The sequence below is a fragment of the Aspergillus udagawae genome, assembly GCF_001078395.1.
Source record: "Aspergillus udagawae IFM 46973 DNA, scaffold_6, whole genome shotgun sequence".
NCBI classification, from domain to species: domain Eukaryota; kingdom Fungi; phylum Ascomycota; class Eurotiomycetes; order Eurotiales; family Aspergillaceae; genus Aspergillus; species Aspergillus udagawae.
Genome location: NW_025091269.1, coordinates 2,316,319 through 2,335,364, shown reverse-complemented (window position 1 = coordinate 2,335,364; position 19,046 = coordinate 2,316,319). Strand labels below are relative to the sequence as shown.

General features: G+C 51.0%; 7 protein-coding genes across 7 annotated transcripts; 5 read left to right on the top strand and 2 right to left on the bottom strand.

Annotated features, from left to right (window-relative positions):
* Positions 1 to 1,435: 1,435 nt before the first annotated feature.
* On the top strand, positions 1,436 to 2,845 carry Aud_008573 (SPFH domain-containing protein; the record flags this gene model as incomplete). The annotated part of the gene is made up of 2 exons (XM_043293447.1): positions 1,436 to 1,941; positions 2,029 to 2,845. 2 exons carry the CDS (start codon positions 1,436 to 1,438, stop codon positions 2,843 to 2,845), a joined length of 1,323 nt encoding a protein of 440 aa, XP_043149382.1.
* An 867-nt stretch (positions 2,846 to 3,712) lies between these two features.
* Positions 3,713 to 7,225, top strand: hir1 (putative histone transcription regulator Hir1; the record flags this gene model as incomplete). Its single annotated transcript, XM_043293446.1, has 4 exons — positions 3,713 to 3,718; positions 3,836 to 4,223; positions 4,292 to 7,051; positions 7,128 to 7,225. The coding sequence occupies 4 exons, from the start codon at positions 3,713 to 3,715 to the stop codon at positions 7,223 to 7,225; spliced, it is 3,252 nt and encodes a 1,083-aa protein (XP_043149381.1).
* Positions 7,226 to 8,008: 783 nt separating this feature from the next.
* Positions 8,009 to 9,638, top strand: Aud_008571 (YchF/Obg family ATPase; the record flags this gene model as incomplete). Its single annotated transcript, XM_043293445.1, has 3 exons — positions 8,009 to 8,083; positions 8,310 to 8,867; positions 9,087 to 9,638. 3 exons carry the CDS (start codon positions 8,009 to 8,011, stop codon positions 9,636 to 9,638), a joined length of 1,185 nt encoding a protein of 394 aa, XP_043149380.1.
* A 566-nt stretch (positions 9,639 to 10,204) lies between these two features.
* On the top strand, positions 10,205 to 10,849 carry Aud_008570 (translation machinery-associated protein 20; the record flags this gene model as incomplete). The annotated part of the gene is made up of 2 exons (XM_043293444.1): positions 10,205 to 10,362; positions 10,459 to 10,849. The coding sequence occupies 2 exons, from the start codon at positions 10,205 to 10,207 to the stop codon at positions 10,847 to 10,849; spliced, it is 549 nt and encodes a 182-aa protein (XP_043149379.1).
* A 279-nt stretch (positions 10,850 to 11,128) lies between these two features.
* Aud_008569 (RIC1 family protein) lies at positions 11,129 to 14,591 on the bottom strand (the record flags this gene model as incomplete). The annotated part of the gene is made up of 5 exons (XM_043293443.1): positions 11,129 to 11,935; positions 12,003 to 12,481; positions 12,544 to 12,811; positions 12,875 to 14,269; positions 14,331 to 14,591. The coding sequence occupies 5 exons, from the start codon at positions 14,589 to 14,591 to the stop codon at positions 11,129 to 11,131; spliced, it is 3,210 nt and encodes a 1,069-aa protein (XP_043149378.1).
* Positions 14,592 to 14,998: 407 nt separating this feature from the next.
* Aud_008568 (putative Hsc70 cochaperone (SGT)) lies at positions 14,999 to 16,180 on the top strand (the record flags this gene model as incomplete). The annotated part of the gene is made up of 3 exons (XM_043293442.1): positions 14,999 to 15,001; positions 15,075 to 16,075; positions 16,135 to 16,180. The coding sequence occupies 3 exons, from the start codon at positions 14,999 to 15,001 to the stop codon at positions 16,178 to 16,180; spliced, it is 1,050 nt and encodes a 349-aa protein (XP_043149377.1).
* Positions 16,181 to 17,081: 901 nt separating this feature from the next.
* On the bottom strand, positions 17,082 to 18,668 carry tim44 (protein translocase subunit TIM44; the record flags this gene model as incomplete). Its single annotated transcript, XM_043293441.1, has 2 exons — positions 17,082 to 17,757; positions 17,818 to 18,668. 2 exons carry the CDS (start codon positions 18,666 to 18,668, stop codon positions 17,082 to 17,084), a joined length of 1,527 nt encoding a protein of 508 aa, XP_043149376.1.
* Positions 18,669 to 19,046: the final 378 nt, after the last annotated feature.

The following is a 19,046-nucleotide window of genomic DNA, read 5'->3' as shown; positions in this document are numbered from 1 at the left end:
TCTGTGGAGCAAAAGATCCTCCCTCAGGGGGTAGCCGAAGACCTCCTTGTTCCATGTAGGAGTGAATTGTCTAGCCACCTGAGTGGGCACATGGCTTTCGACACTCTACGTTCGGCCTGGCATAGTCAAGCTTACGACGCAAGAAACCGCCTGAAAATCGACAGCCTTCTCGATGCTAGCTTGAGAGCCGAGCTGGAAAAGTGATTTTGTTATTCTTCCTTTTGCTTCTTCCGTCCTTAACTTTTTTCCGTGCTTCTATCATGACTTGCATCACTACATCTCTGCTTCTGCATTTACTCATTTTTTTTTTTTCTTTTTCGTTTTTTGTGGCGAGTTCCCACTAATCAATTCCCAAGAGGAGATGGATACATATTATTCGGCATCTCGTCGCTTTGTCTTTCTATTCCGACGCTCCTCTTCTTTTTGCTTCAGTCATGGGAGGGTTAAAAAGCTTTTCGGAGTCCGGGCATGATTTACTGGGCAATATCACCTGTGTCTGATGCTTGCTTCTGCGGTGCGCCGAGCCTAAGCGATTTTCCACGGCCATAGAGTTTACTTCGACAACCTTTTCTTTTTCTTTTTCCTTCTCTCTGCTTTCTCTCTCCACTGCGGTAACCTGTCCCTTGTCCAGCATGCGAGTCTCTGTACGAATGGACGGAAAATGCAAAAAGAAATCTCAACTTTGAAACGAGCAATAATCGACTGCGCACAGGAGAAACCGGGAAGCACCGTACGGATTCCCCTTCCATGCGCCCTAGACGACCCCAGAGCAGGATCTCTCCATCTACTTTCATAGTGCCTTCTGGGGGTGCTGCATCTTTTCTCTAACTTCCTCTTACCCTGTCATCCTTCCTTCTATTTTGCATAAAGTGGGTTGTCAGTTCTCTTACTGTGAGAGTATTGCGGCATGCATAATACGGGTAATTGTTGATTTTTTGTTTCTCGGAACGTGTTCCTTCTTCCTTGGAAAAGGGAGTATTCTTTCAGAACTGAAATAGACAAAATTTCCTGACCATACCTTCAATCGTGCCATGAGTAGTAGGTTTCCGTATCAGTGAATTGCTTAGAGGAGCACTAGTTGGAGTTCTGATCGGCTTCTCAGAAAGTGAGCGAAGTGCCTGATGGGGAGCTCCGAAACACGATGATTATACGTACAAGGCTTGCTCGTACTTTCCTCCTCGTCGCTATCGAGGTTATACATCAAAATGCTCAAGTGAAGTGGAAGGTCGATTTATCTCCTGAACAGGAAATGGCAGGAGGTAGGCGGTGACTCAGCATGACCTTCTGCCTCAGGCCATCGGATCGGTAAGTGACGATCGCAGTAGCCAGCTGCACCCGAGCTTCTCTCCACGCAAGCTTGTCAGGTCAAACTTGTCCTAAATACTCCCAAGTTCGTTCCACACGTCCTTCAGCTACTTCTCGTAATTCATCCCTCATGATGGAAGTGACGTCCAGGCAGTCATCGAGACTGCTTCGGTCTTCCATGCGCGGTTCTAACCGCGTGGCCCTTCAGAACCCTTGCCTTTCTGGCACTCTCATCATATCTTCCAACACCCTGAATACCATTCGACGGCGGAATGTCTCTTCAACATCCCGACGGACTGCTCCAGAATCATCACTGCTAGGCTTCGGACCTGGTCCGTTGCCTGGCGGTGCACCCGCGACCTACTTTTCAAATCGCTCCCCGCTTCCCATGAACACCGTCATTCGATTCGTCCCTCAGCAGACCGCATGGATCGTAGAGCGGATGGGCAAGTTTCATCGAATTTTAGAGCCTGGATTGGCAGTTCTGATCCCATTTATCGATCGGATCGCATACGTTAAGAGCTTGAAGGAGTCCGCTATTGAGATACCCAGCCAGAATGCCATTACCGCGGATAATGTTACCTTGGAGCTGGATGGTGTGCTATATACGAGGGTATTTGATGCCTACAAGGCAAGGTGAGTCTTTCATGGCGAAGGAGACAGCAAATCGCGCTCGGAGATTTGATACCTAAGGCAAGCTGACTCGTTTCGATTGCCGATCAGTTACGGCGTTGAGGATGCCGAATATGCCATTTCCCAACTAGCACAGACAACTATGCGCTCGGAGATTGGTCAGCTCACGCTAGACCACGTGTTGAAGGAACGTGCCACGTTAAATACCAATATTACGCAGGCTATCAACGAGGCAGCTCAGGACTGGGGTGTGGTCTGCCTACGTTATGAGATTCGGGATATTCATGCTCCGGAAGGCGTTGTTGCAGCGATGCACCGTCAGGTAACGGCAGAGCGGTCGAAGCGTGCGGAGATCCTCGACTCTGAGGGTCAGCGACAGAGTGCGATCAACATCGCGGAGGGTCGGAAGCAGTCCGTCATTCTTGCATCCGAGGCTCTGCGGGCTGAGAAGATCAACCGTGCTGCTGGTGAGGCAGAGGCCATTATGCTCAAGGCACAGGCGACTGCCAGAGGTATCGAGGCCGTTGCTAAGGCCATTGCAGAGGGCAGTGAGAATGCGCACAGTGCCGTCAGCCTCAGTGTCGCAGAGAAGTACGTCGAGGCCTTCTCGAACCTTGCGCGTGAAGGGACTGCCGTCGTTGTTCCTGGCAATGTAGGCGACCTTGGTGGAATGATCGCGAATGCCATGGCCGTCTATGGCAAGGTCAACGAGAGCCAGGCGCGCTCCATTGCCGCAAAGGCCCTTGGAGTGCAGGAGCCTGCTCAGATTGAGCCCTCACACCAACAAAAGGCAAAACAGCACACTTCTGAGCCGGAGCGGCAGGTTGAGTCCGAGACTGACAAGGTTGAGAATGTCGCTGATAGTGTCTTGGAAGGATTTGACCAAGCGAGCCAACAGAGAAGATAGAGGAGTCTAAATTGAAGATGGCTCTTCTCGATAACCTTTTGGCACAATCCTTTAGACTTCGGGCGTTTCCTTCCGCTGAAGGCATCTCCCTCGATGATTCCGTCCAGCTGAAATGATCTGTTGGTGTACGATAATATCTCGTGACAACCTGTACCTTACGACATCTCATCTTTTGCAACCATGATTCTACTTCTCAACACTATCTAGCATGTTCTCAGGAGTGCAGGCAGGGAGCCACCGTGGCGAAGAACAAAAGTTGCCGTCGAGTGTTGGTTGGCATTAGCTGATTTTCCTTCACTTATCCTTTCTCTCCTTCTGTGTATAATGTACAGTACCCCAATAGTAAGGTGGAGGCAAAAATAACATCTAGCCTCTTATATCTCACCATCAATGCCTTCAATGCAAGATATTCTGTCCACTGTCAAGATAAGTATGCGGATAGTCCCTGCAGGCGGAGAATATAAGGAAGCTCGGACCATCCGACTCCCGCGCCTGGAGATCGCGACTAGGCTAATCGGTCCTCCTTTGTTCGCGTTGGCGTATTCTTAGATTAATCTCCAGACAAATTTCGAGACAACTGACTGGCGCATCCCTTCTACTCAACCTGAAGCTTTATTCCTGTCAGGAGGTACTTCTGGGCCTTGTTTCTTCTGTCATTCGTTCAATAATAATAATCCCTTATCGGGTGAGCCTCAGCGCCGTTTCTCTGCGATGGTCCAGGTAAACCATAGTCCTGCATCCACGTCAGCCAACTAGGAGCCCAGCCCGAACATAACGGTCCTACGCGGAAACAGAAACATCACTGAAGTGCGAGAGCGAAAGCCGCAGTTGTTGCGATGCATATCTTTAAGCCGGTTTGGCTGACCCATGGAGGTGCATTTTGTCTTCCTTTTTTTGTTGGCGCTTTATGATACCATAAACGCACATCTTTACTTCAGAGATCGAGACCTGGCTACTAACCTGTGCTAATACTGGTTTTTGCTTGTATAGGGGAGAGAAAAGACTTCGAGGTTTACGCTTGCGATATCTCTCCGGACGGAAGCCGTTTGGTCACAGCAGCTGGAGGTGAGAAATTCCCAGACCAATCTATGGGCCAAGCCGTATGGACAAGAATTTGGGATAGTTGCTGATATAAGCGCTTCTACACTGGGTGCAGACGGATACGTTCGAATATGGTCTACGGAAGCGATCTATAATACGGGAAACCCCGAGTATGCGAACAAGCCCAAGCAGCTTGCGTCGATGAGCAACCACTCGGGCACGATTCATACGGTTCGATTTTCGCCCAATGGGAAGTACCTGGCGTCGGGTGCGGACGATAAGATAGTCTGTATCTATACGCTGGATGCTAATCCTCCTTCACATGCTTCGACGTTCGGTAGGTGCTGGCTTATTTTGACCGTGGGAAGGGAGCTGGCTAACCGGTGTTATCTTCGAAAATGCTAGGGTCGAACGAGGCGCCGCCTGTGGAAAATTGGCGCACGATACGGAGATTGATCGGCCATGACAATGACATACAAGATCTAGGATGGTCGTACGATTCCTCGATTTTGGTATCTGTTGGACTGGATTCCAAGGTCGTGGTCTGGTCAGGGCATACATTCGAAAAATTGAAGACGTTGTCCATCCACCAGAGCCATGTCAAGGGAATCACATTCGACCCGGCAAATAAATACTTTGCCACGGCGAGTGACGACCGCACGGTCCGTATCTTTCGATTTACGTCGCCTTCACCGAATTCTACGGCTCATGATCAGATGAACAATTTCGTGCTCGAACACACCATATCCGCGCCTTTCCAAAACTCGCCACTTACTGCCTATTTCCGTCGCTGCTCGTGGTCTCCGGACGGAATGCACATTGCGGCTGCCAACGCAGTGAACGGCCCTGTTAGTTCTGTTGCAATCATCAACCGCGGTTCGTGGGATGGTGATATCAATCTCATCGGCCACGAAGCGCCAGTGGAGGTGTGCGCTTTCTCCCCACGATTGTATTCAAGTCAACCGGTCAGCAAATCGGCGGTTGATAGTCAAAATCATGCAATGCAGAATGTGACAGTCATCGCATGCGCCGGCGGAGACAAGTCACTGAGCGTCTGGATTACCAGCAACCCCAGACCCATTGTGGTCGCCCAGGAGATGGCTGCCAAGTCAATCTCAGATCTAGCCTGGAGTCCCGATGGAAAATGCCTCTTTGCGACTGCCCTTGACGGTACGATCCTTGCTGTTCGTTTTGAGGACGGGGAGCTAGGCTACCCAATGGCGATGGAAGAGAACGAGAAGTCACTTACAAAATTCGGCACGAACAGAAGAGGCGCTGGCATCGCTGAGACTACAGATGGGCTACTACTTGAGGAGAAGAGTAAAGCTGGAGAGATCAAAGACGTCGAGGGGCGAATGGGTGCTCTAATGGGCGATGGCCATGCCGCGGCAGACAGTATGGTCAATGGCAAGGCGGCACCACTTCCGTCAAACGGTGCAACGCCTGCACGAGGTCCCTCGCCCGCCCCAGATACGCAGAAGGCTCAACCCAACGGCACCGCAGCAACAGCAGCAGCAGCTCCAGAAACGGAGAAGCCAGATCCGTATCAGGCGAAGTTGGAGAGGCTGAAGCAGCGTCCGACGTACACGAAGGAGGGCAAGAAGCGAATCGCCCCTCTTCTGGTATCAGGAGCCGGCGCGGCAGAGTCATCTCTCCCTCAGGCACGGCTCATGGCTTCGGTTAGTAGCCAAGTGAAGGCCGATGCGCCACAGTCGATTGTTGATCTTTCGAAACCTTTTGATGGATTACCTAAGGGTGGACTTGCTGCGTTGCTTTTCGGTAATAAGCGAAAGCTCGCGCAACTCGAGGGTGACGAAGATGGACATGTGGAGAAACGGGTCGCACTGGCAAGTCAGAACGGCGCGACACCGATCCTCGCAAATACGCCGGATGGACTTCTTCCGGCGCAACCTCAATCTGCACCAACGGGACAGCAGCCAACGCCGGATTTCATAAGGCCTGCTGTAACGAATCCCTGCATGGCGATCAGTCAGCTCCGTCTTGCAGTACCAAAGGTCCGCAGCCAGATCGTGCGAGCCATCGATTCCAACGGCAGGCCGACGGAACCGCCTAGCGCAACAGGAGAGCCGGGCAAATCGCGGGCTGACGTCGTCTTCGAGGCTCGTAATCCTTCCCCTGCAAGCTTGACAGGTAGAGCTGTAGATCGCGAGCCTGTACGCCTCACGCTGTTTCGCGGCGAACAGCCACTGTGGCAGGATTTCCTCCCACGGACCGTGCTTCTGGTGACCGGTAACCAGAGCATGTGGGCTGCCGCCTGCGAAGATGGATCAGTCTACATATGGTCGCCCGCAGGCCGGCGACTTGTCAGCGCTCTCGTGCTCGAAGCGCAACCAGTGATTCTGGAATGCAATGGCCCATGGATCCTGTGTATATCAGCGGTGGGCATGTGCTATGTCTGGAACGTCAAGCATCTTTCTTCCCCTCACCCTCCCATCTCCCTCCAACCCGTCCTCGATGCAGCAATTCACACGCTGGGTGCGCATCCCTCCGCGGCTCCAGCAATCACCAATGCGCGAATCAACTCGGAGGGCCGAGTGGTGGTCGCACTGTCCAATGGCGAAGGTTACTCCTATTCACCTTCCATGTACACCTGGCAGCGCGTCTCTGAGGCATGGTGGGCCGTCGGCAGTCAGTACTGGAACTCCACAGAAGCTCCGGTGGGCAACCTACAGTCTGCGGGACCGCAGCAAGATAAGGAAACCAAGGCCGCCCTCTCAGCTGGCATCATTCCATTCCTGGAACGCAATACGACACATGAGACGCTACTCCGCGGACGAGCGTACTTCCTGCAGCGGCTGATCAAAGTCCTCTTGTCTCGCGAGGGCTACGAGAGCTTCGAGTCAAGTGTCTCTATAGCTCATTTGGAGAACCGACTGGCCGCAGCCTTATCGCTGGGAGCTAAAGAAGAGTTCCGGCTCTATTTGTCTATGTATGCCAAGCGCCTCGGAGCGGAAGGCCTCAAGATGAAGGTTGAGGAGCTGCTGAAGGGGCTGATTGGAGGCCTATTTGAGGAGGAGGACGAGACAGACGCAGTCCGCCGGCCACAAGCGAATGAAAAGGAGGATCGAAACTGGCAGGAGAGCTCGGAGACCCTTTGTGGCTGGCCACGCGAGGTGCTGTTGAAGGAGGTGATTTTAGCCTTGGGTAAGTTGCAGTGACATTCTTTCTTCCGCATTGATGATCATACGTCACTAACTCTGCCTTTCTTTTCTTTTATCAGGGAAACACCGGGATCTTCAGCGAGTGACCGTCCCTTATGCCAAGCTGCTGGGCGTGGTGGACAACGAGTCCGAAGACGATGACGCAATGGAAACTTAATCAGAGAAGAACAGTTGACAGTCTTATTCTTTTCGTCCACGGTATTTCTATACGGCGTTGATGATTCGGGTTCCTTACGGCCGTGCGGTAGCCATTTTCTTTTATTGTCAAGGAGCTACGGATTCAAGGTTCTTTCTTGCTTCCACTTCATATATCCGGATGTAACATACTTTTCATGCTATAGTCTTGCTTCACCATCTAACTGAAGGGGTTGAACTATGTCGCAGAAGTGTTTTTGCGGCCATCGCTTGATTCCTTCTTACTACACCCGTATAAAAGTAGGAGACTGTCACGTGGATGATCGAGGGTTTTGCAGTCATGTGGGCGGTGAAATATCGACTGGCAGAAAAATTGCAAAATCTCCGAGACACACGAAAAGCACGAACATCAATCATAATAGAGAAGAGAAGAGAAGTTAGGCGAGTCCTGTACAAGTAGGAAAGGAAACCATCCTCATCTCAATTGCTCGTCCAATTACCATTTGACCGCATAACCAAGAGTACTGTGACAGCCTAAGCTATCACCCCCTCAATTGACCCCCTCCTCCTCCCTTCTTTCCCAGTCTCTTCTGCCCACTGTCAGTGGGCGCTCTTCATCACGTCTCCCGCACCGCCCGCCGTCTTTCTCTTCTTTTCTCTACCCCTCCGTTTAGAACGATCCGCAGCTGGTTCTGCTTTTGCCTCGCGCCTCCATCAGTCCTCCCCTCTCTTCTCCCCATTTTATTCTTCTCCTTATTTTTCTGCCTTCTCCCGCCGAAACTACTCCAGCAAGAAGAAGAAGAAGATGCCTCCCAAGAAGGCCGTTGTCCAGGAGAAGGTCCTGCTGGGCCGTCCAGGAAACAACTTGAAGAGTGGTATCGTATGTGAGCATTGACCCCACCGTACTATTTTTTTTTTTCTTTTTTTTTTCTGCCCTATTTCCCAGCCTTTTCTTTTTCTCCCTCTCCTATTTAAATCGCAGTTTCATCTGGCAACAATTTTCCTCATTTACATTCTCCCTGTCCTACATTATGTAGTTTTCTTCTGCTATACATCACACAGATGTGAAGAAACCAACATCCAATCTAACAATGACCATTGATTAGGTTGGTCTGGCCAATGTCGGCAAGTCGACGCTCTTCCAGGCCATCACCAAGTCGTCTCTGGGTAACCCGGCCAACTTCCCCTATGCCACTATTGATCCCGAAGAGGCTCGTGTCATCGTCCCTGATGAGCGATTCGACTGGCTTTGCGAACACTACAAGCCCAAGTCTCAGGTTCCCGCCAACTTGACCGTGTATGATATCGCCGGTCTGACTCGTGGTGCCTCTACTGGTGCTGGTCTGGGAAATGCCTTCCTTTCCCACATTCGTGCTGTCGATGCCATCTTCCAGGTCGTCCGATGCTTCGACGATGCTGAGATCATCCACGTCGAGGGTGATGTCGATCCCGTCCGTGATCTGACCATCATCAGTGAGGAGTTGCGGATCAAGGATATCGAGTTTGTTGAGAAGGCACTCGAGAACCTGGGCAAGCAGACACGGCGCGGCGGACAGTCTCTTGAAATGAAGAAGCTGCGTGAGGAGGAGGCCACTGTCGCCAAGGTGCTTCAGTTCCTGAGAGATGGAAACGACGTCCGCAAGGGTGACTGGGCTCCCAAGGAGGTATGTTTTTTCCCCCCTTTCTTCGATCATTTCTGTATCACCATTTCATATGATGAATAAGAGCTTTGCTCGATATAACCCAGCTCGTCGAACAGCCTCATTTTAATTACAACGCAGAGGCTGTCATGAGATCATGTCCTATCTGATTTAATTTGCAACCCTTTACACTCTGTTTACGCCAGTTGTCTGTCCTTCAGATACTAATCGGTCAATCAATAGGTTGAGGTTATCAATCCTCTCTTCCTGCTCACGGCCAAGCCCGTTGTCTATCTGGTCAACCTCAGCGAGAAGGACTACATCCGTCAGAAGAACAAGTACCTGCCCAAGGTCTTTGAGTGGATCCAGAAGAACTCCCCCGGTGATCCTCTGATCCCCATCTCCGTCTCCTTTGAGGAGCGCTTGGCTGCCTTCGGCGATGACGCCAAGGCCGCTGAGGAGTGCAAGAACTTAAACACCAAGTCCGCTCTGCCTAAAGTTATTGTTACTATGCGTCAAGTTCTCAACCTGGCCAGTTTCTTCACCACTGGTGCAGACGAAGTCCGTCAATGGACTATCCGCAAGGGCACCAAGGCTCCCGCAGCCGCTGGTGTGATTCACACTGACTTTGAGAAGACCTTCATTCAGGCCATTGTGTACAACTACGCTACCCTGCGGGAGTATGGTGACGAAGCCGCTGTCAAGGCTGCTGGCAAGATCATGACCAAGGGCAAGGACTACGTTGTGGAAGATGGTGACATCCTCCTCATCAAGGCCGGTGCTGCCAAGGGCTAAATTGATTAATCAAAATTTGGATATAGCTCATACAGGCTGATACCTTGCTTGGGTTTATTTGTGATTCCCACCCAGGCATGGTAGAAAGTACTCAATATCACAAAAGTTGAAACTCAAAAGTTGTATTCTTGTAGTGTGACCATTATAGATTGTATAGCGTATTTAAATGTAGCTCGTAAATTGAGAATGTGCCTTACAGATCAGGCACAAAGAGAGCTTCAATCAGCACGTGACAGCTGCTGCCCCCTCCCGCGTTAACCGCGTCATACCATTGGCGCAATCCGTCGGAGGTCGTGAAGGAAATAGCAGACTGGTTTGACGCTGAGAAAAGCCCAGCGACCGACCATTGACTGCTACATCGCAAAGCCCAAAATGTTCAAGAAAGAGTAAGTACCCTGCGAGCCCAGGTTTGTGTCTTGGGACCCGTCGGGTCTGTGAGAACCCCGTGAGACAGCAGGCCGACTAGATATCTGCTACCCCTCCGCAAACCAAGCAAATGTTGAACCAGCTTCAAGACAAAATCACCGTATTACTGCAATTATGCGAGAGAAGCAAATCAATGACGCATGCTAATAGAAGATGGAAATAAAGTATCCCCCCTAGCGGCCGCTCAAAAGTCAAGTCCTCGGTGCAGCGCGGCCTGCGCCAAAGATTCCTCGACACTTATCCCGGCTTCGAGCCGTATATCGATGAGATCCTCCCCAAGAAAGCCCAGCTCGATGCGGTGAAATTGTAATCCTTACCCCCCCAGGTTCCTTTGGAGGCGGCATTTTATCGATTGAAGGTGGGATGGAGGCTAATGATGGGGACACTGCTACAGACCGGATAGAGCGACATTGTACACCATTGAATCGACCCCTCTGTTCTACCAGCCCATGGACGGGCCACCAATCCCGCATCTCAAACTGCTCCATTCCTACCCGGATGCCTTGCCGACGGTCCAGATCGATCGGGGCGCGATCCGGTTCGTGCTTTCGGGCGCGACGCTCATGGCGCCGGGGCTGACGTCGCCCGGTGGGCGGTTACCCGATGCGGAGCATGCGCTGGAGAAAGGGCAGGTGGTTGCGGTCATGGCCGAAGGGAAGGAGCATGCGTGCATGGTCGGGCCATTGACGGTCGGGACAGAGGAGATGAAGGAGAAGAAGAAGGGTGTGGTCATGGATGAGGGGCATTATCTGGGTGACGGCTTGTGGAAGATGCATTGGGATTGACTTGGTTCTCTCTTGTAAATGACAAATGATTTGAGGTTCTTGTTCTCGCTTGGATTGCCAACTGATTATGCTTACATGGAAGCAGCACATATATGTCATGGCACATGAAACTGCTGTCGCAGAAGAATAGATGACTATCGTGAAGAAACATTCCGACGCTAGTCTGAAGTTGTCAGAACGCTGAGCCTGATAGGCTTAGGGAATCGTCTATATACGGATGGAATCTCCAATTGAGTACAATTGTAGAAGAGAAGTTGCGACACGCCCTTGCGTACATGCTCACTGACTGATCGCAGAGAATGTGCTCTGATCGTCTGTCGCGTTGTCCACAGGGGACCCTTGGTCCTCTGAACGAATCTGTTGTCGGGAGTGTGGAGATACGGACGATGTTGGAGATAATGTTGGCCACGGTGGTGAATAAATGCCCAAGCCTAATCCTTTGGTACTGATCCCTGCTCCGTTCGAGTTCAAGCCGCCTCCTGATTGAACTGCGTTTCTCAGCCCGACTCGGGAGATAGCGCGTCGAAGCATATCCCCAGATGCATCAAGAGCAATTAGGAACCGCGCCAGCTCACCACAGAGCTCCCAATCACTATTTTGCGACGCGAGACCAATGAGACGGACAACATAGTCCTCAATTGGCGCCTCGTGACCACCCTCATCTTCGTCCTCAAGGGCTTGCAAGACGAGCAGATACCCTACCGCCGTCTTGAGAGAGTTGAGTCTTAGGGCCTGTTCAAAAAGATCCTTCGGAGGAGGCAAGTGGTTGAAAAGTGTGCGCCATGAGCGAAGCTCGGTCTTCCTCGTGCACTGGACCACAATGTCCAAAAACACTTTAATCGGCAGTGATGCTTGAAGGAATGAAATGACGGACGGCAATAGTGGCTCATGTCTTTGAGAGGGATTATCTGTCTTGCTTTCTTTTCTCTCGTTATCAACCTCGTCATCCAGGACGTGGTGCAAAAGCATTTCTAAGGCATGCGGGAAGTATGAGAGGTGTGAGAAACGTTGGCATAGCGTGAGTGCTGCCGCGATGTCTCCACGGACAAGATCGTGTTGTAGAACATATGGCAGAAATAAATGAGTCTGGTCAACATCAGTACATACGTCAATAAGGATGACATGTATAAGGAATAAAAAGTGAAGATCATACCCTTATAGCGAATTTCAGAGCGGCAAATGTGACATCACGTCTTTGTATCATTTCCGACTCGACACCCAAAACTATGCCCTTGTTCAACAGTACTGACAGAGGGTAGAAGTCCAAAGGCACTTGTATTGGCTTTGGCACTTCCTCTCGTTGCAGAACATCATGCACATTCCCCCAGACGAGCAATTCCTTGCCACAGAACATCCAGAGGGAATCCCGCAGTGATTGATCACTATGGTGGTACGCACTCAATGCCACTTCGGCCGAGGGACTGGCTGGAACAGACTCATCCACCGGCGGTGCAAAATTGAAGGAGAATTGATCTCGCATCAAAATATAGTATTCAACGTCGTGAGAAATGACCCGCATATCATACTTAAGTTCGCCAGATTCTGCCAAGCTGGGTTGTAACAGAACCATGTTTCCGTCAACCAAGAGCAGCACTGATGCCACCTTTACATCCTGAGACGGATCGCCGTTCCCTACCAGACGTTAGAAATTGCCCTATTTCACAAACCCATGACGGTGACACTTAGACACTTACGCATCTGGTCCTCTGGCAGTACCCAGCTAATCGCCCGAACTCTGGTAGGCGCCCGCACAATACCGTTGAACGCAATCTGACCAACAGGGACAAGGGTTATCCGTTGCTGCATCGAGTTGATAATATAATGGTATAGGATGTTATCATAAGTGTAGACAAGAAGGGAATCTTCGCCAGAAGGTCCTATGAACACTACCGGCGAGGGAAGGTGTTCTGTGTGCAATATTGAATGCTTGTTCAAAGACAGTTCTCGGGAATATAGACGCAGCTGTGAAAAAGCCATCAACCTTCTGTTGCTTCAAAACAGCTTGGTGGTACTCAATAGACGAACCTCGTAGGAGCCATCGCTTTCGACGGCGGCAATCAGAATGTGCCCATACCAGCACATGCCGCCGCGGACGGCAAACGAATTTTCTGTCTTCGGATCTTCAAAGACTTTCCAGCGACCACTGTTGACGCTGTAATGCGCAAGTCCCCGCCTGCCTGCAATGGCTATGTATCGCCCATCTTGCGAGACGACACTCGAGCGGATCGGCCACTGGGAATGGAGGTATGCTGGAGGATACTGTGCATGATGCCACAGTGAGTCCTTGCCCGAGATTGTCATAAGATCAGGTAAATCATGGCCGCGATATAGGATGACTTCTGTGCCAGTCTGTAACAAGCCTCTGGCTAGATTAGCTGAAGAAAAGCAGCCCGTAAGAGCGCTTCGGGCTGTTTCAAGGATCCATATGCGACGGTCATTCCGCCCTGTCAATAGAATGTCTGACCCTCCGCCTACCCAGCATCCATTGGATACCCCAGTCAACCAGTCTTCAGAACTGATTGCAGCGAGCGATCTATCCACCGAGAAGCTGTTTCCACCCGGTTTGCCAAATACGCTCCATGTTGTCCAGCCATGATCATAGCCTGCAAAAAGACAATATCCATCCGGAGAGTAGGACATAAAGTTCAAGCTGCCAATGGTGGTAGGAGAAGCGGGTAGTTGGAGCTTGTGTGAGAATGGAACATTCCCCAAATAGTCTTTTGCTGTGTAGACGAGGATCTCACCATTGGCGCAGTTCACTGTGAGCAGTGAAAATCGGGCATTGATGGCGACCTTGACTGCTTTTTCGCCATCATGCTTCGGATCGTGGAAACAGTGGCCTTGGAAAAGTTTCCTTGGACTTTCTGCCGTGCTGGTCCTCTCCGGCAGTCGTTGTACGGCATATGCTTGTCCCTCGCTGGTAACCCACACCAATAGATTGATTGCTCGATCGTAGACCATATCCGTGATAGAGGTCCGCTTCGAAACATTCAGAATACGGCTGAGAAGCTCTGACGTGGTCTGGGCTCCGCTTGCGTCAGGAGCCCACCGAATGCATTGGACAGCCGCTGGTTTGACAGTAGCTACAACCAGCTCCCGGTCAAGAGCCAGAGCTTTGACAATACCAGATTCGATCTTGATTGCCATCCGAAAGCGGAGGTTAACATCACGCACTGCATTCGCATCGTCCTCAGCAGACAGTCGAGCGAGTTGCTGACGACGGTTCTGACTCGATTGATCGAAATGTTGTTGATATACGCGACTGGTGGGGTCACTCGCAATCGTATAAGTAAGAAGATATCCACCAAGTGTCTGCACAGCAAGTATCGTCGAGTCGGGATGCATCAGAACAGTGACATTCGACCCATACGTCTTCAGGGATGAGGCGGAGCGGGCAATCGCAGCAACAACTGCGGTAGGCTAATGACAAGTCAGCAGATCAATTCACACTCCTTGACACTGAGAGGGTCGTAGGTCATACTCTAGTCTGCCAAATAGCTATCGAGGAGACGGTCATCGTCGCAAATATGTGGCCGCTCCGAGAAATACAGAGACCAGTAATGGCCTCATTGGCCCAGGCTGACTCGGTTTCGGGCTCCTCTCCTTTAACATTATGATCCGTTGCAGATCTCTCCTCTTCAGAAGTCCCACTCTCCTTTGCCTCGGATTCAATATGCGAAGTAATTGGAATCCCTGGGCCATTGATCGCATAGACCCGCGGAACTCCATTTGGCCAGTACATGGCTCGACTTGGGTGCGATAGTCACAGACAGGAGAAGGAGCTCACATTGAGTCATCTTCGACTGCTCTAGGATGGAGTTTGATGTGTCAAACTCGGGACATTTCAATCCCAGAGAGACCCGCCGTGATTATCAAAGTCTTCCACGTCCTAGCCATCAGATCAACGAATATCTCATATGGACGATGGCATTCAGGCCTACATGTTGATGATCATGGCCATCATCACGTGTACTGGAGCTCTCCCTGACAAACAGAACAAACAAAGCAAACACCGCGGCGAGGCCCCGCATTCGTTCAGCTTCACGAGCATTCGATTGATTCTCCAGTCTTCCGCTTGCTGTATCTGTCTTTACTTTTCGACTTTAACCCAATCCGACCTTTTGGTGCGATATTCAGTCAGTTCACAAAATGGTAAGATGGTCCGGCTCTCCAGTACACCGTATTCATGGCAGATCAGTAACTTACCGACTCCTGTCCCGTCTAGGCTCCCACCGAGTCTCAGAAGCGCCTGGCGCTTGCGATTATTGACTTTTTAAACTCCAGCCTGAAGGATGGCACTCTGACTGCGGATGACGCTGAATCCATTGAGATCGCTCAATCGTGTATTGCAGACACTTTCAAGGTCAACCCCTCCGATGAGGCCGCCGTCAAGGACGCTCTTGGCGGACAATCTCTGGCGAGCATCTTCAGCGTCTACGAGAAGCTCCGTAAGAAGCCTTCGACAGAATCTGCCAGTGCTGGAGCGCAGGCCAAGAGCACAGAGGCACAGCAGCCCAAGGCTGGTGCCCCCACGCCCGAATCCGACAAGTTGAAATCGGAGGGAAATGCTGCCATGGCCCGCAAGGAATACAGTAAGGCGATCGATCTTTACACTCAGGCCCTGTCCATCGCTCCCTCGAACCCGATCTACCTCTCCAACCGTGCTGCTGCCTACTCTGCCTCCGGTCAACATGAGAAAGCTGCGGAGGATGCAGAACTCGCCACTGTTGTGGATCCCAAGTACTCCAAGGCCTGGAGTCGTCTTGGTCTAGCGCGGTTCGATATGGCAGACTACAAGGGAGCAAAGGAAGCCTACGAAAAGGGTATTGAGGCGGAAGGTAACGGAGGTAGCGATGCGATGAAGAGAGGTCTTGAAACCACCAAGCGGAAGATCGAAGAGGCCAGCCGTGGTGACGAGCCTCCAGCCGATGATGTCGACGATGCCGCTGGAGCATCGCGCGGTGCTGGTGGAATGCCTGATCTTTCCTCTCTCGCCAGCATGCTCGGTGGCGGAGGTGGCGGCGGCGGCGGTGGTATGCCCGACCTTAGCTCCATCATGAGCAACCCCATGTTCGCGAGCATGGCCCAGAACTTGATGAGCAACCCAGACACGCTGAACAACCTCATGAACAACCCTCAGTTGAGGCAGATGGCCGAGAACTTCGGCAGGGGCGGTGGAATGCCGGACATGTCTAGCTTGATGAGCGACCCAAGCCTTGCGGAGATGTAAGTTCATGCATTTACTTTTTTCTTTCCTGTCACAGAAAACTAACCACACTATCTAGGGCAAGGAACATGATGGGCGGTGCCGGGCGTGGAGGTCAGCAGTAAACCAGAAGTTACCCTCAGTTGCATGAAAGTCCCCCTTTTCCATCCAGCTACGATATATTACCTCTGAATTTGTCTAAAAGATACTCACCTTCTCTGACTTCACCCACCTGTGACTATTGAATACCAGCCATACCAGCTTGGTCATGAGTTTTGCAAACGGATAGAAGTTTTAATCGCTAAAATGATATTCAATCTCGCCAATATATGAAGTAGTCAGTTATATTTGTCACTGTTTAAAGGTATTACCTTGACAAGGCACGCCAAGGAGCCAGCCGTGCATTGTACCTAGTATCAATGATCAGAATATATGTTCAGGTAGCTCGTAGCAAAAAAAGCACCAGAAAACGGCAAAAAGGCTGGGTATGATTCCAGATGCCAATACATGAAAATGTTCGGAGTGGAGTTGGTTGTCGCAGATCTCATAATCCAACGCCGTATACGCCCACAGAGATAGGGGAAAAAAGGACATTGGCTCTTATGCAGGCAATCCAGGATCAAAGATGTCCTCGCTATTCGTCACGATCCGTCCGCGCAGCCTTCGCTGACGGCGATCCAAGAAAACTGGAAAACCAGATCCGTGAAATCCGCGGAGAGGACACACGAGTACTCAGGCAGTAATAATAATAATGATAATAGGAAAAAAAGAAAAGAAAAGAAATAGAAAGACACTGAAAATGATTCAATAGGCCGAAGTTACTATCACAGATAAAACATGAGCGCCGGTTCCGCCAGGTCTCTATTTAGATAGTCGATATGGTACAGTGGCATGATATCAAAAACAATCGAGAAGAGTATGAGAGGTGATTCATCATCAAAGGCCGCCGATAATCAGGAAATGGAGAGTGACAGTCGAGAATTTGTTGAAGGGATAAGGTACGTAGGAGTAGATGTTGCGGGGACTTTAGATGTAGTCACGGGCAGCCTTCTGCAGTTCAATTAACCTCCATCCCCTGGTCTCGGGATTGTTGACGTCCTCGGGTATTCTCGTGAGACCGATGGCATAGGTAACCAGCTGCACCTTGTCTTCCATACCAGCTGCGAGTTCACCCGTCTTAACGTTACGGTAAACATGTACCTCCTGTGTACGACAGGTCACAACAAAGACGGGAATCTCGCCAGGTTCCAGCATACGGGCGTGAGAAACGTCAACACCTCGGATATCGAGGATGCGGCCATCCGACTTGAGTCCCGCAGTGGTGTACTGTTTGGAAAGAGCAGCGTAAACATGGAATTGCGCATCAGACAGCCAGAGCTTGAGCGTCTCAATATCGCCTTTGACGTAGGCATCAAGTACTTCTGGTAGAATATATTCGCGCATCTCCCTCAGGAATGATTCCATCTGGAAATTGGGATCCATTTCCCGGAACTTCTTGATGACCTGGGCAGTCTCATTTTCGGCAAAGAAGCTAGCGAAACGATCCGAGATGCTGCGTGCCGTACTGATGAGAGGGTTCTCAGATTCGTTGTAGGTCTCCTTCAGAGCGAAGAGTTTCTGCATCATAGGGTTTGAATCCTTGAATTCGCGCCACGACTCTTTCCAAGCAGCGTCCTTGTGAAGGGTGAGGTTGGTACCCGCACTGCACCAGGCAATTGTCAGCATGGTGAAAAGGAAAGCTCCATGAGAATGTAGCACTTACTTTGGATCTTCAACCAGCGGCTCGGCCGAACGGCGCCCGCTCTTCAACTCCTTCTCTTCACGCAGTTGTCGCTGTCTACGGCGCTCTTCCTTCTCAATCCAGCCACCATAGCGAGAGCTGCTTCCGTCATCGATGGCTTCCTTCACGTTCTTGTAGGCCTCCGTCTCACGTACGGGTCTTGTGGCCTTTTCAAGTCCGGCACCAGTGGCGCTGACACCCTTCCTGATACCCTTAACAACAGGGGTATCCCATGTCCATGCAGCTCCTTTTCCGATGGCCTGACCGGTCTTTTTCAACGCAGCCGACGTCTTCGAAGTTGCCGCACCCGAAGCGGCTTCATAAGCGGCACGAGCGCGCTTGACATTCTCGTTCTCGGCGAACTCATGAGCAGAGGATGCGAGAGCCTTAGTAGACTCATTCCATTCCTTTGATGCCTTGAACTCTGCTTGGAGGGTCTCTCTGAAAACCTGCCATGGAGTCTTGTCTCCGTGAGGCGGCGGTGGTGGAGGCGCCTCCTTCTGTCCTTCTTCCTTGTCCTCTTCACTCTTCGCCTCTTCGCTCTTCTCACTTTTTGGTTCTTCACTCTGCTTCTCTTTTTGCTGTTGTTGCCAACGGGCAGTGGCAATATGGAATGACCGCGTCAATGGCAAAGCAGTATACGGAGAGATAAGTTGAACGCGTGTGGGAAGAGACGATTTTTGGCGCTGTAATACTGTAAGCGAGGGAGAGGTGGAGGTCGAATAAGCGCTATTTTGAATCAGAGTCCGCGAAGAAGCGATGGCATTGCCATATGTCGTCCTCAGGCCGGGAACATGGGACCGTAAAGTGGCCGCCCGTGCGACAGCCGACATTTTGTTAGCCGAGATCATGCTCTGGAAACCCGGAGACAAAATATAAGCCAATATCGCAAGGTTAATGTGTTAGGGGGTGACGAAGAATATGGGTCAGACCCCAAATGTTGAGGAGGAAGCAAGTAGATTTGGGGCGTGGGGAGTAGGAGAGAAGAAGCGATTCGACTGGTGAAGAAGGGAAAAAAGTTGAGATCGCGGGTGCCAAGATCGAAAACTTCGGGCCTCGCCTTTTCCGCCGCCATTTTCTCCAGGCCCCGTCGACAAGGTATTATTGTTGCCGATTCAACCGGATTAGCTGAGTGTATGCCCTTTCTCGTTTGAAGCTTTGTACTTGATCTCTCTTTTTATCTTCGTTATCGCATCGGCCTTCCGCTCAAC